The sequence below is a fragment of the Platalea leucorodia genome (genome assembly GCF_965183815.1).
Source record: "Platalea leucorodia genome assembly, chromosome: 7".
Lineage (NCBI taxonomy): Eukaryota > Metazoa > Chordata > Aves > Pelecaniformes > Threskiornithidae > Platalea > Platalea leucorodia.
In genome coordinates, this window is record NC_138829.1 from 40821314 (window position 1) to 40837452 (window position 16139).

Consider the following 16139-nt stretch of genomic DNA (forward strand, 5'->3'; position numbering starts at 1 on the left):
GCTTCTCATGATCAGCCTTTCCTGCACAGAATTGACATCTGTGTTGTTATTCCTTCTTGCTGTCAGTTTAACATTGTCATCATAAAATTGAAAAAGGTCTAATCGTTATCTGCTCCACAAGGGAGAGAATATAGCTCTTCTAAACATGTTTACAAGTGACTGTCATGAAGATTTTGTCAGCCTCCTTGTGGTTTGGTTATTAAAATGGACAAGATAGAGAATCCCTGAATACCTACCAGAAGCAAAACTTGAGCAGAACACTTTGTCCTCTAGTTAGTTTCAGAATCTCATTTATTTCACTAAGAACATGATACAAGAGGATGAAGGAGTAGGTAGCTGTGGCTATCAGAGCATCCAGACTAACACGGGAGTGGTTATGTGTGGTCAGCCCAGGGTATGTGCCGCCCAGTGTTGTCACTGACCGTGACGAGCAGTGGGTGCCTGGCCAAGAATACGAGAACAGGACGAGCATGGAGTGATACTTTCCTAGCTCCTGATAGCTGGTAGGCTTTTATAGGGCTCTCTATCCTACCCCTCTGCTGTACCAGTTTGATAAGTCCTAGTTTAGTTAGTCATTTCTCATGTAGAAGTTGTTCTGTACTTCTGATCATGCTTTTGCCTCTTTGGAGTTTTTCCAGTTCCCCTCCTCTCCCACATCTCTCTTAAAACAGTGCAGTTTTGAAAATGGGGGAAAATTTTGGTTTAGTATGCTTTCTTAGCTCTTCCCTCTCTAATAATTACTGATATTTTATTGGCTTTATGGCTACTACTGAACGCTGAAAGTATCTTTTCCTGAATGCCTAAGATCCTGTTCCTTAGGGGAATAAGTCAGAGCTCATTGCTGTAGATACAAAGTTGGGTATCTGTACCACATGGATCGCTTCAAGCTTTACTTGCACTGAGGTTCATCTGCCATTCTTTTGCCCAGTTATGCACTATCATAAGCTCTCATAGCCAGTCTTCAACTCCAATACTGTAGAGTAATAACTCAGTAATGTTAGCAAACGTAGTTACCTTACTGTTCATCACCTCTATCAGATTGCTAAAGTATGTGTTGGATACTGTATGCCCACGTTCTGATCCCTGCCTTACTCTACTGATAATTTTCTTCAGCTCCTTTTTGTCTTTTAGCCAGTTACATGTCTAAGTGAGTTCCTTTTTCTGTACCCTGGCTAATTAGGGTTTTTAAGACTTTTTGAAGAAAAAGCTTTGTTAAATGTCTCTTGGAAATTCACGTATACTCTTTACCAGCTCTATCTCCTGCATGTGCTTGTTGGCTCCTGCAGAGAACAATGCTGCAATGAGCCAGCGAACACGTAAGGTTATGGGGAGATGGATTTACCGCATAGCCTGCTAAAAGAAGGATGAAATCTTTAGATGCTTACACTGCTCAGTATAACTGTTCTCTTTCACATGATGAGATCCTAATAAGTTGGAGGCCTCAGTGTCTTCCTTAGATGATTAGAGCAGCAATTCCAAATATGCACATATTCAGTGTTTGATTTGTTACCTGAGCCTAAACCTTATCTGCCCTTCATCCAGAATCAAATTTATCAGGCACTTGAAGTCTCAAGGATATCTTTCAATCTCTTTCCAAAGTTTTCTGTTTCAGCAGTGGAGAAAATGGAATTGAATTCAGCATGGCCCCGTAAGTGAGCCTTTGGATTCAAGGATCAGTACCTTCCGGACAGGCCCATCAAGAGCCTGCAATCTCAACAGTGTTGATGGGAAAGTTTTCACAAATAAAAAAAAATAAATGTAGCGGAAAGTTCTATTTTAAAAAATAAATTCCAAAATTATTTTTAGTCAACACCTAATTTGAAAAGTAATTTAGCATAATTTGCCTCAGAAGTCAGTTATGTCTAAAAAAGTGTGAGATTAAATTATCCTCATTTCATATCCTATACGTCATTAAGCTTCCCCAATATGGTGTATAGTATGGTTTTCTGTTACTACTTAAACTTTTGAAAATCATTGAGGACAAGTGATAGTTATAATAGTATTACCTACATCAAAGTATTTTCTGTTTTTGTGGTAATGAAACAGTTTGACACTTCTAACAGAAAAAGATAAGCACACTCTGTACTAATTAGAAGCTGCATTTTTTATCAATTCCAAGCTAACAGAAAAATTTGGGTAACAGCTGCTCTACTAATTAGGTACACAGAATGTTTATCACTTCTTCTTGCTGAGTGTCACACTTTCAGTACAGCATGGACAGGTGCCCGTTTGATATAGCGAGTAAGATGTTTTGTAAATTTAAGAGTTAAGACTATAAAGTGACCTTAGCCTGACTTCGCCATTAAATTTCACCCAGTAACCCCTTCATTCAGCCAAATTTGCATGCACCAGTTTTGATTAAGATAGGCTGTCTTTTTTTATATGAGTGAGGTTTTAAAGCAGTTGGTTGTTTTCATATTTAAGAATTCGCAGTTCTTTATTTGAATTTATCTGCTTTCGGCTTCCAGACTTCTGATATCTTTCTCTGCTACATCTTAAGAGTCATTTTGGTGTGAGATTTTTTTCCAGCAAAGTTTTTTGTATGCAGGGATTAAATCATCTGTTGGTCTTGTTTATGATAAACTAAACAGATTGCACTTTTCAAGTCTTTCACCGCAACATATTTTCCCTGAATTTCCTATCACTTTTATGGCTGAGCTCTTGTCTCTTCTGCTCTTTCAATATCTGCATATGACATCCAGTGTCAGAATGGGAATATTCTTCTTGGCTCAATTTTGTACTGGTGGTGTATGTCAAGCTGCATGTTCCTTACTTCCCCTTAGATTGCTAGAGTCATGTTAACATCTGCTGTTCTGTACACATGGCCCACATTGCTTGTCACCTAGCTGTTCTTTTATTGGCTTTATTAAAATGCATTCATTTGAATGGTTCTGTGTTAAAAAGCAATCTAATCGTTCTGTAGGGCTGCACTAGCTTCCTCGCTAATTACCATCTACTAATCTTTGCCTTGAATGCAGTGTTCATGGTAACTTACTTTATGTTTACTTCCAAATATTATTTAAAAATTTGAATATCATCAGGGCAATTACTGATTTGTTCCAGTAGAACTTTATGGCAATTCCTCATTCACAGAAATACTGAGAAATGTCAGTTGGTTTTTAATATAATTCCATATTTATAATATAAACTTGCTGACTGGTTAAATCCAAGATATGCTTTCTGCTGTCTTTCACTCGGTGCTAGACAAATGCTCAAAGTGCACTTTCCCCACATATATAAATATGTAAAATCCTTTTAGATTATTAAAATGAAGCTGCTACTTTAGGAGTTTTACCACAGCAGAATTCATCCTTCAGCTCCTTTTTTAGCTTTTACTTGGAGTTAATACACTTCTAAGGACCCTAGATTTATCAGAAGGAGATGTAGTAATGGGGACTGCGTGCCTTTCTTCCCCCAGATCTGCTTTTTTTGATTCAGAAATACCAGATTGTGTTGTCCTTATGAAACTTTTTTTAAGATCAGCAAATCTAAGAACACAGCTAGAAGGCATATCCTGCTCTTTGCATAGTCCGTATTTAGTGTCTTAGGCTGACATTTTCAAAGCAATAAAGGACAGTTGTTTAGTTGCTTGTGGATGCTGCGGATCCCACTTACGTTTATGCTCTTGAAAATACTTCCTTCACTTGAAATTGAAGCTTAAATAGTGTAGGTGTGCTTGGTGAGAATGGTTTTCTTTGTCCTAACTTGTTTAAGTAAAATTACTAGAAACTATTGTAATTAGCAGTGCAGCTAAGGCATTGTGGTCCCTTGAAGCACTTTTATCCGTCGTGTTTCCCTGGGAGTGGACAGAGAGCATATCTGAGCAGCAAACATTGCCTGAACAGTCCAAGACAGGACCTGCTGCTGATGATACGGCAAGCGATGGCAGTTGTTCTGGCAGGAGCGGCAGCAGCATGGTCTCTCACCACCCCTCCTCTCTCCTCCCTTCCCACGTGTCAGCAGTAGCTGGTCCAGGTTCTCTGGGAGAGCACATAGCCCTGTCGGTGGAAGGCACCAAGTTTGGCTGCTGTGAGACAATAAGCTTGCAGGGAGTGGGATCCTGTAGTGCACTAGCTAAGCAGAGAACATAGAAATGTACCCACAAACCTCATCTAGCTCCTGTGATTCCTGAGAAAATTTAAATCTTAATCAAACAGTCATCATACAGAATGTTTTACAAAAAAAAAAAAAAGGCGTGTGCTATCCATCTGTATCTGGATTGTTTTAATCATTGTGTACACTGATGGTTGTTTTGAATTTTTTGTATTTTTTTTAGTGAATGGGGAGTTGCAGTAAATAATCATCATAATAAACTGTAACATTAATTTGCCTGTGCTCAGTATTTGTTTTACCAATAAATATCTTTTGCTTTAAGTCTTAATACTTAGGTGCCCAAAATATGTAGTCTTCATTCTTAAAGGTGGATGTTTTTGGTTGGCTCTCAAGTGCTGAAAGAGCATATTTCCTTTATAGTTACACCGAAAGCATTTCAGATAATTAACAGTGAGAGAAAAGGAAATGGAAACATTACTTCAAGGCACAAAATTGATTTCCCTCCCGCCCCTTCAGTTGCAGTTTTGGAAGTTGGCCTGTGAATGTTTCTTTCATAAGAAATAGATTGAGATGAGGACAGGCTGAGAGAGTTGGGGTTGTTTAGCCTAGAGAAGGGAAGACTCTGGGAAGACCTTATAGCAGCCTTCCAGTACTTAAAGGGGGCCTACAGGAAAGATGGGGAGGGACTCTTTATCAGAGAATGTAGTGGTAGGATGAGGGGTAACAGTTCTAAACTAAAAGAGGGTAGATTGAGGTTAGGTACTAGGAGGAAATTCTTTATTGTGAGGGTGGTGAGACACTGGAACAGGTTTCCCAGAGAAGTTGTGGATACCTCCTCCCTGGAAGTGTTCAAGGCCAGGTTGGATGGGGCTTTGAGCAACCTGGTCTAGTGGAAGGTGTCCCTGCCTGTGGCAGGGGGGCTAGAACTAAGTAGTCGTTAAGGTCCCTTCCAACCCAAACCATTCTATGATTGCTGTACTCTTATTTTATCATAAGAAATTTGGACATATTTAGAAGATGCAAGTCAGGTAGACATTGTGTCAGATGATAAAATAAGAGACATTCTGGAGGGGAGAAAAGAAACAGCCCAGAACTGTTGGGCTCATTACATACTCTTAACTTCAATGGGAGTAATCAAGCCAGGTTGATCTTTACCCTTCTTTTTTCCCCTCCTTATTTTCCTACTGCTAATGCTTTATCCCTGTCACCATTGGTGAGTAAAAGAACAATACAGTAAAGTTGCAATTTTCAGAGGTTTTTTTAATTTTAAAATTTATTTTAATTAGAGACAGAGTAGAACCGCTTCTGAGGGCTTTAAAATTATCCCACCATAAGTTAAAATCAATGAATTTCAGTTTAATTATCTGTGTCCATGTCATCCCAGCAGGTTCCAAAGCATGTTTGCTTTGAGAGCAAATCACAGTATATTCAGAGGACTTTGCTTCCAGTGCCCTTGCAAATAACTGTTTTCACTTCCCACTAACCTGTAGCCCAAACTTGTAAATCTCGCACCAGTTTCGGTAGACTTTCCTGTGATTTTGCTCTGGCAGATCTGCTTGGTATTTATTTAAAATGGAGCCTCTGCAAAAATTTGTGTGTGGGAGGAAAGGTTATTTACCCTGCAATAAGTATGCGTTTTTACTGGATAAATTACATGCGTAAACTCCAAGGCTCTCCTTTGCGCTCTGCCAGTCAGTTCCTGCCTGTGAAATTGGTTTTGGAGACGGCAGTAAATGGCTGTGGGTGCTGCCTTCTTCCCTTCTGTAACTTCTGTTTCTGTAGTCCAGACATGAAGGGCACAGGTGTGGTCCTTTTTGTGCGTGCGTCAGTTTGGAATTGGTAGGAACAGTTCGCTTTGAAGAATCACAGTTATAGCTGGGTAAAAAATTACTTCATTCGCATCTTCGGTTTCTGCTGTATTAGGAACATCAAACACCAAATTAGAGGAAAAATGGAACTAAAAAGAACAATATATTTCTGAAGGTCTATGCTAGTAAATAGTATCTTTAAAGTATTACCAGCATTTCTAAATTTAGCCATTTCCTTTGTTACTGCATTTTTAAGTCGGCGAAGGCCAACTGAATGCCATGGACTCTTTCAACATTGCTAACAGATGAATGCACTAATAGGTGAATAATTTTTATCTTCTCTTGGAAGTGAAGGAATGTTAATTTTGTCACTTATTATAGAAATGAGTGCATGCTGTGCCCTAGCGTTGTGCGTGCAAGGTTTAGCATAGGATAGTAACCATGGTACCAGCCTAAGAGTGAGAGTCGAGTTCCTGACATTTCTCAGCCAACACTCGCCACGTGGCTTAATGTAAGACGTTCACTATTTGCAAGCTGTAGTGTTCTCCCCCTGAAAATAAGGAATGTTAATGTTTGTTTCACTTTGGAGAGCATTTTGACATCTTCAGATGAAATACGCCATCATCGAGGCAATTACGGTGGAAAAGAATGAGAGTATTTGGAACTAGACTAACATTTGAAATTAGACTGATTATTAGGTATTTTGTTAGGTATTGTGAATTATGGTTTTAATAAAAAATTTGAAGTGAATTCAATAAATAAGTTGCTGCATCACTTGGTATACATATAAGATTTTCATCTTTTTCCCTTTGCAGTTAAGTTACCAACTTAAGGTGGGTATCATGTACTGCAAAGCTGGGCAAAGCACAGAAGAGGAGATGTATAATAACGAATCAGCAGGTCCAGCCTTTGAAGAGTTTCTTCAGCTCTTGGGAGAACGCGTTCGACTCAAGGGATTTGAAAAGTATCGTGCTCAGCTGGATACAAAGAGTAAGGCTTTTTCATTTTTTTTCCTTCAAGTGAACAAAATACATCATATAGTTGCTAACTGACTCTTTGTAGAGAGTTCTTAAAAATAATCTCTTTGCTATAGGAAGACAGTTGCTCGATATTAGAAGTTAAAGCAGAGCAAATATGAAAGACCATATGGGTATGGGTCAAATCACAACTCTGATAATTATTGGATTTTTATGCTAATTTGATATGAAATTATCACTAAAGCTGCAACAAGAAACCAGTAACTATGGAACCATTATTGGCATTGTGAATCCGTCATCGGTGTGTTGTCTAAAGAGTAATCAATACAGTTGGTATGTCATAATTTTTTTTAATGATATGCTAATAGACTGTTACAAAAAAGATTTTGAGAACCCATCTATGTAACTCCACCTTGACAAGCTGATCTATTGCTTTTCTGCTGTGTCTGTTGCATGTAGTTTTTCTTCCAGGCAGTTTTGTCTTACTCCTGCTATCAAATGTATTCCTCCCTCTGTGATTTTTCTTTAGAGTTATGGAAATTAAACTGGATTTGGCAGTTACATTATCAGCTTTAACTGTAAAACATATTGCAACAAAAATGCAGTGGAAAGATGATCTTGGGTGACAGTAGCTATAAATGAAACTCCCTACTTTGGAATCAAGCTTGTGAAATACCTGTTTATCAGCTAGCGCATGTTATATTCAATTTGTAAATCTCTTTTAAAAATACTCAGGGGGAAATTCTGGCCTGTCTTCCTTTTCTTTGAGTATTGGAACTAACCAGTTCCTATGGAAATCTGCTGCTGCTTTGCTCACTTGCAGCAAAGGAAATCAAATGAGGAGTTGATTCATGAAAGCTGAACAGCATTCATCAACTTCAGTGCAGCAAAAACTGTGCTTGTCACGGGTCTCCTGTCACAAATACAGTAACTTGCTGTGGTTTAGTGCTCCGCAGTTCTGCCTTGTGTCCTTGATTCTTACAGGGATCACCTTGCCATCTCCTCAGGCTGTTCTTGATCAGCCCAATCATCACTCCTCAGAGGGTTATAAAACTTCCTGTGGTTTTAAACCTAAATTAATACCTATTTTGCACACATTTACCATTGAGCCAGCTTTCTTTTAGTTGCAATACTTATATTCCCTCTGTTGTATTTACTCCCTCGAGTGCATTTTCACATTGCAGTTGTCTCCTCTATGCCTTTGTGATGTTACCCTTAACAAGCCAGGTCTCTCTTACTGGTATGGGAGGTGTGGATTTCTCCGCTCCCCCTGCCCCATGCAGTATTACCTGGTAACCTTCCTGTGCACTCATCCAAGTTTGAATTCAGTCTCTGTAATTCTAGTGGCTAGGATTATATACACAATTCCAGAGGAGATCCAGGGGGTTTCTTGCTGTAACATTTCCTTGCTTTACTGGAAATCTATTATACAATAATTCTCAGGCTGGGTTTTCCTTTTCTGCAGCTTCAAAGTGTTATTTTATCAGTTACAAAAATAAGCTAGGTCAAAAATCAAATTTGTATGGAAAACAGAGAAAATATTTGTTATTTCATATCTTCTGGTTTTATATTCTGACCTCCTTGTTACTTTCAGTAGTTAAAGTAAAATCCTCACTTCCCTTTCTTATGGTTTAGCTATTTAAGACATCTGAAAAAAACCCCTTTTTTGGTGTCAGTCCACACACACTGGGTTCTAGTACATGTAAACGCTGTATGATTAAGAGTTGACTCATCTGCTCAGATATACCCCTGAAAGCTGTAACTGTGTCTTAAGTACTTTGAAATTTTCTTCTAAACAGCAGAATTTTCCAGTAGTGTTTGAGTTCCTTCTTGTTGCTTCTGACTCGAGGGAAGAATTTTGTCAGGTTTTGATTTTATGTACTACCGTCTAGCACCTATTGAATGGACATGTATGTAAACTTCTAATTGACTGAATCTCTCCTGGCTTTGAGAGTTGTCTTCCTGTAATGAAGGCTCTCTACTCAGTGTTGAGAGCTGACGTGTCTTTTGCACGTTGCCCAGTAGACAGCTCCATTCTGTATCTAAAAATACAAAAATCGAGAGGCTGTACATGAACCCTTCCCTATGATCAGAGAGGAAGGAAGGGGGATGCTCTGAGTGGAAACTGCTGCTTTCGTGAAGGGTTTCCTGCATTTTCTTTCAGTCGAGGTTGACAAGCTCACATGCATGGGACCTTATCAGCTAGAACTGCTTAGGAACTCCTAAGTTGTCTGAAATATCTTAGGTTATGTTGTCTGAAGGCTCCCTGAGGAAACACCCGACTACACATATACATGAGTTCTTAACGAGCTGGTTTAGACAGCAGCATATGTGAAAAATGGCAACAAACTTTTGTAATTTATGTTGATGGTGCTGTGTTTTCCTTTCTGCCAGTATGCAAAGCACAGACTGGAAGTGGTGGAAGAGAATGCGGTGTTTTGGGGGCACAACACTAAGCTCTTTGGATAGCTACATTCGAAAACCCTTATTGTATATTCTGCATAGGAGATGGCAAAAAAAAAAAAAAAGCCACCTTGTGGTAGGCAAAATGCTAGAGACCAGAGATGGTCACAAGAGCTGCATCTCGGGTGTGGGGAATATGTGAACAGCAGAATACAGACAGGCAATACATCTTCGATAGGTACCCAGAGTAATCAGTCTGTCTTTTCTGCCTTGGCCCTAACACAGAAAGGCCTGCAAAGGAGGAGGTTGTGTTTTTTACCATGGCTTAGGTTTACAGGGTTTTCTTGAAACAGCTAGGTCTACGGCTAGGAAGCGAGCTTCTCCGTTTTCCAGCTCTGAGCTCTTCTGTTGCTAGAGGTCACCGTCATGAAATAGTTCTTGTGGTCTCATGACTCAGGAAATTTTCCTGCATAAAAAATTCTGTTTAATGTCAGCACAGTTGATTGCAAAGATGCTCTTAAAAACAAATGTCTGTTCATTAATTTGCAGGAAAGGTCAGAGCTATGCAGGCTACTTTGCTAGTTCCTATACCTTTGGCAATACTTTGCAGCCTATGAAAAGCAGATGCATGATTTAAGACATGATGAAAGATCATCTCAGCGTGGAGGGAAGTTGATTTGTATATGTACTCTGGAAATTTTCACAAGATGTTTTTAATTTATGCAAAATTTATTTAGAAAAGTAAAGTTGCTCTAGCAAAAGGCAGTTTCAGAACAGTTGTTGTTGTTAGAAATTTTTAGAATCAGGGGCCTAATCGGTAAGTATCTGTAACAGAGCTAATTTTTAAAAGGAGGAATCTCATGCATCCTATTAACTGAAAGCCTATTTAAGTATATTGGATCCTTCAAGGGCTATAGCTTTGGATCTCTGCCAGTGCCACTGTGGAAGAGAGCTGCTACTTTTAAAGTTTGGTTTGTATATTTCTAGAATTACCAGAGGGGAAGCAGTCTATCTCCTGGCGGCCTGCAGACTTTGGATAGGAAATAGAGCTTGAAAATGTCATGTAGCCCACGGTTGCTAGGGAGTTTATGGGCATCACTTTAAAGTAATGAACATCACAGTAATCTTTCAAATTATAACTTCAGTCATTTTACTTTATTTTGTAGTTGTAATGCATGCTTTATTCCCTTCCCCCCCCAGTCTTATTTCTCAATATTTTAAATTGGTAAATGAGATCAGCTGGATAATGCTAGGCCTGGTAACCTGGCGTGTGTGTCCAGCAGGGTGGCAGTGCGGAGTGAATGAAGGAGGTTGATTAATGTGAGTTGTAGGAGTTTGAGTTATCTATTTGATGTGATTATGAACTTAGCTAATAATGGTAGGTTTCTCTATTAGATGTTTATACTGCATGACTTTTTGGTTAAAACACGAGAAGAATATAAAAACAGCACAGAAGATATTTAGTAGATTAAAAATTTAGGGAATGAATGGACTTCAAACTGACATTTCATTTAGGGGTTGTCAGTAACCCCCGATGTTTCTAATGAAATAATACAGACAGATTACGTGCTTAACTTATAATATTTAACATCTTTTCAACCACGTGGAGGTAAGACTAGACTTACTCTTGGGTCTGAGACATTCACTGGGAGACCAATAGCCAAAGCAGCTCAGAGGTTCCTTGATTGCTTAAGGAGCAGAAATTGGGGATGCGGGGAAGTTCATCTGCATTTCTCTGTGTTTGTGTTACACGTATACTTTTGTATGTTAGAAAATAAAGGATTCTGTCCTCAGGAATAGTGTCTGAAAATGACTTGGATATTAGAGAGGTTGAACATGAGTGCTTGGTGTAGTCCTTGTGTATAACAGAAAGGAGAGCAGGTTTGACAGGTGCTGAATTTGGGCCAGTAAGTAGGAGAAACTAGTAATAAGGCAGTGCTTTTTAAGAGCAAAGGTAGATGTGAACAGCATTAAGCTCTGAAACTTCTTGTTCTTGTGCCTCGAATTGTGAGCTCTGCTGCAGTTTGTAGCAATGGCTGTTCCTTCTCCTGCCTCATCAGGATTGGTTTTTTGTTTTCTTACAGTTCCTTGCAACGTGTTTTCCTTTGAAACACTGAGTCAGATTTTTCTACGCATGCTGGCTTTCATACAGTTTCCTAGTGCAGAGGTTTTAGAAGTTCCTGTGGAAGCAGGCTGACAAAGTCGTGTGGCTTCAGTGAGGTGAATTTATCAGCAGTATGCTGGTGCTGTCAGTCACAGTTCTGAGCACTTGTTGGTGTTGGGGAAAAAAACACTTAAATGGGAGTCTGTTAAGACAGTCCTTGTGAAGATAGCTGAGAAGCATTGGAAGGACAGAAGAATAAGGTGGATTTTTAAAGGTGAATAATGACAGAAGGAAAAGAAGATCAGATAAGCCCTCAGCTAAGTAATGAAATCCAGTAATGGGCCAAGACTGAGAAGGCAGCATCAATAGGTATGCCGTAAACGGATGGCAGGAGGGGATGTCTTCAGTGTAAAAAGGTGCTAATGAATTTGTAGATCCCTCGGGCCTCTGTTAAATACAAGGAAATCAAAATAAATTGCAGTGTTGGCTTACAGTTCTGACCTTGAAATGATGAATACTATTCCAGTGCACAGTCTTGGATTTTATTGCAATGGCAGTGATTTGATTTAAAGAAAACACCTGTAATTATTGTGTTGTACTTCAGAAAAAGTATTCTGGACTTGTAAGAAAGAAGAAATCTGAACGGTGAGAAAGATGCACAGTCTGTAGTGGATATGGACTTCTGTTTGTAGTTGGATTTGAATAACAGCGATTTAAGCTGTGAAGTACTTGAAAATAATTGGAATTGTTAAATGTGTCATTTGGATTGTAGCCTTATTACTGAGTCTGCAGAACCAGTGCTGTTCTGAGAAAGAGCCCTTTTCTGGCTGAAATGAAGTCCATCCGGGGAAGTTGAAAGTTTGGCTTCAATGCATAGGTGTTGTTCTAGCATATTATTTGTCAGAATTGTTTTATTCTTTTCCTCTTCTCCCCAACCCCTTTTGGGCCCCTTACCCTCTTTTGGGACCTTCCTTCCCTTGTCTGTCGTCTTACCCACTTCCCTTTCTTTTTGCACCTGCCCCCCGTTTCTACTTCTTTGTAATATTTTTGTGTGCTCTATTTATGAAAGAAGATGTGCAAATCAGCGTATTGACAGACAAAAAAAAAGTAAGGGGTTATGTTGAGGTATAGGTGACTTTCAGGTGCATCTGCCTGCTTCAGCGTGCATTGTAATGATCAGGCAGAGGATAGAGGCTGCTGTGAACTGAGTGCAAGATGAAATGATTCCCTTTCAGCTGTTGTACTGTTGTAATTAGGATTAAAAAGAAAATTTTTAGCAGTTAGCTAGTTTTTTGTAATGGCAATGTTGAGTGCTGGAAAAGAGAGCCCAATTTCTTGAGACATTAACTGAGGGTTTTTTTTTTTTATAAGAGTCTAGGAATTTTTTTTTTTCTTATTCCCGTTTTATTCTGTATATGTGATTTGGAAATGCAAAATCTCTATGCAGCTATAACATAGAAAATTTTTTATTTCATTTTATGGATGATGTTGCAGTTTTTCATTTACAGCAAAGCTACCTCTATTTTATTATTCTGAATTTGACAGAAAATGAAAACTTCTTGTCAAAGCTTACACCCAAAATCTGAGTAAATAAACTGTATATTTATGTTATTGTAAATGCCTCATAAATCTCTCAGAGCTGTTATCTCCTTAGTAACGTGATATCTCTGCTAATAAAAAAAGCCAAGGTGTAGTATTTAACAGCTTTTTAAAATACATTGCTATAAATAGCTGGGATTATATAATATAGTAGCATGTTTATATAACTTCAAATAACCAGGATGCTTTTTTCCATATATAAATCTAGTTATTATTAAAATTCTGTTTGAAAACAGGCTTTTTGTACTGTGGACAGCAGTTATATTTAATAGAATATATTCACTATTTCAGCTTTAAATGTGTTACTACTTAAATTAATGGAACATTTTTCAAGGTCTCTTTTTTTTGAGAGAGAGAAAGAAAAAGTAAAAACAGAAGTTCCCAATTTGTCTGTAATCAAGTGTTGTCTTCAACCAACACTTTGTAAACTTTAATAATATCCCCTCTTCTTTTTTTCTTTCTAAACTTCATAATCCTAGTTTTTATCATTTTCTCTCCACATGGAAGTCTCTCCATCCACGTATAATTATTTTTGTGGCCTGTTTCTGGATCCCTTCTCTTTCTTCTATAACTTTTAAAATAGGGTGGCCAGAACCCAAAACAGGTGAGAGTACCTTTGATTAATATACCAGCATCATAATGTCATTGTCGTGGGCTTTTTCCATCAGCAGCTGTAAGCATGCTAGCATCCTATTTGAGTTTTTGACTGCTCCTATCCATACAGCACTTGGCTTAGTGAAGGTTTTATCTGACTTCATTACAGTTAATTTAGAGTCCTGATATTTATGTTTAAAAGAACCCATTCTGTTCTTTCATATATTGTGAGTTATATGTCCATTGATATTTAATTATGCATGAGATCATAGTATTCATTTGCAGTATCTGTCTGCCTTCCTTTCTGAAGTCCGTACATTCCTTACAGTTCAGTTTCATTCCGATTAGCCTGAGATACTGGGTGGTGTCTGAAAATTATTTCAGACTTTGTTATCACTTTTCATGCTTAAATAGGCTTTCTTCAGGGTTTTCTGGTATAAATTCCCTATTCCTAACAAGTTCTTCATTGGGAAAAGTACACAAAAGTATGTGTGCCATTTACATGTGTCATTTGCTTTGGCAGGTGAATAAACTCTGGGTAAGTTTTTACTTGCTGACATTTCAGCTAGGATCAAGGATGAATAGGAATTCTTGTCTTGCCTGATGATTTTCTTTGATAGTAATGAAACTTTGTTTTGAAACTTTTTTTTTTTAAATAATGCTTTTATTTTCTCTTTTTTCTTTAACTGAAGCTGATTCAACGGGTACTCACTCTCTATACACAACATACAAGGACTATGAAATCATGTTCCACGTTTCTACTATGTTGCCATATACTCCAAACAACAAGCAACAGGTAAGATAGACCATGCCTATTTAGAATTAATTTTTCCTCCATCTCAAAAGTAGCTGTACTATTGAATATTTATGACAACTTTCATTTATTACTAGCAAATAAAACACTTCAAGAATCAGAAGTATCAAAAGTAAAACTGGCCATCTCTGTGTCAGGAAGATGAGAAAAGCCGATCATTGTAGGTACATCATAGGTAGATTTTTCTCCATAGGACTGTTTTCTATTCAAATATACATTATTTACTGAAACTTTGATGTAAATATTATACAATAATGTCAGTAGCACATCTGTGTTACATAAATAAGAGTTCATATCTTATGTCAAAAGGACCATAGTGTACTTGACGTGATTTTCAACCTTCTGCAGCAAAGTCCATTGCACTTTAAGGATTGCATTCAGGAAATTGTAATATGCACAGAATCAGAGGTGACACATGGGTGGTCCAGCACACTACACAGCACACTACACAAGAAGGCATGAGACAAAATCCTTTTTTTTTTTTTTTTTTTTTTTTTTTTTTAATTCTACTGAAGAGCTGCGTAGGCTGACCTGCTTTGTTACTCTGAAGTACCTGGTCTCATTAAATGCTAGACCATCTTGTTGTGTATGACATGTATGCATTTTACTCTAGAAATGATGTTATTTTGCGTTTCTGCAAATAAAATAGAAATTTCCTTTAACAATAAAAGATAACACAGCATTCTTTTTAGTTTGTTTTTGTACACTAAATGTTATACTATGTAGTTTATCTTTCCCTTTTACTGTAGTCTTGGATTTACTGAAAGAAGCCTATGAGAAAATTATTATAGCGTGTCTTAAGGACAATAACAACTGTTTTCAACTTGAAGTAGAACCTACTTCTGGCTTGTAAAAATGCGTGGAGTAGGGAATGTTTTCCAGCCTCCATGCATCACTGATTACTCTGATACTAGCAGATTTTGTTGTTGGTTTTCCTCTTTGTTTAGCTTAAAATTTTCCCTAGCAAGATCTTCTTGTATGTTACACGTAGAAGTGAAATTGTTACAAAAATTAAAATGCCCATGCCTGAGATTTATTAGATGAATAACATTCTGGTACTTGTCATCTAAATCCTCAGCTGTGTGTTTTCAGCTTGAAGTATCATTTGGAATATAAAAAATTGAACAGTAGTAACTTATACTAATGAGAAACAAATAATTGAAAATTATGAAAAGACTGTGTTTTAACCTGCTCATCTTTTTTTTTGTTAAAGCTTCTGAGAAAACGACATATTGGAAATGACATTGTGACAATAGTTTTCCAGGAGCCTGGAGCACAACCATTCAGCCCAAAGAACATTCGATCCCATTTCCAGCACGTCTTTGTCATTGTAAGAGTGCATGGTCCCTGTACTGACAGCGTTTGTTACAGGTAACTATCGCTAGTTTCACTGAAAACATGGAATTTGAGTGCAAAGGGAGGTGTCATTTCTCTTTTAAATTCTCAGTAGGGAAACATAATGAAAGGTAGGGGTTGAGGAGATTTTGGGTCATGTGAATATAGAACGCTTTTTAAAAAGTAAACAGACACACGTAAGTCTGTAAAGGAAACACACCCAATGAGGAAATTAATGCTGTCAGTATGTGTGTACACACACACAGGCACACACATATATCTATATATAAAAAATGTAGTATTTGGGAATGATTTTAAAATTCCGTTGTCACTTCCGTTTTGTTGTTTTCTTTAAGAGTCTGCTCGAAGAGTATTTCTGTTTTGATTCATATGAATTCACTTTTTGTTCAGATAATTTGGGCATCTGAGCTTATGTTCCATTTTTGAAATTA

General features: G+C 37.8%; 1 protein-coding gene across 2 annotated transcripts in view; it reads left to right on the top strand.

The window, feature by feature from the left end:
- Positions 1-16139, top strand: part of SIPA1L1 (signal induced proliferation associated 1 like 1) — a 156197-nt gene that overhangs the window by 90648 nt on the left and 49410 nt on the right. For both annotated transcript variants that reach the window (XM_082317672.1, XM_082317673.1), the window contains exons 6-8: positions 6677-6851; positions 14231-14334; positions 15566-15723. In XM_082317672.1, coding sequence (XP_082173798.1) covers positions 6677-6851; positions 14231-14334; positions 15566-15723 — 437 coding nt within the window. The remainder of the gene's footprint in view (positions 1-6676; positions 6852-14230; positions 14335-15565; positions 15724-16139) is intronic.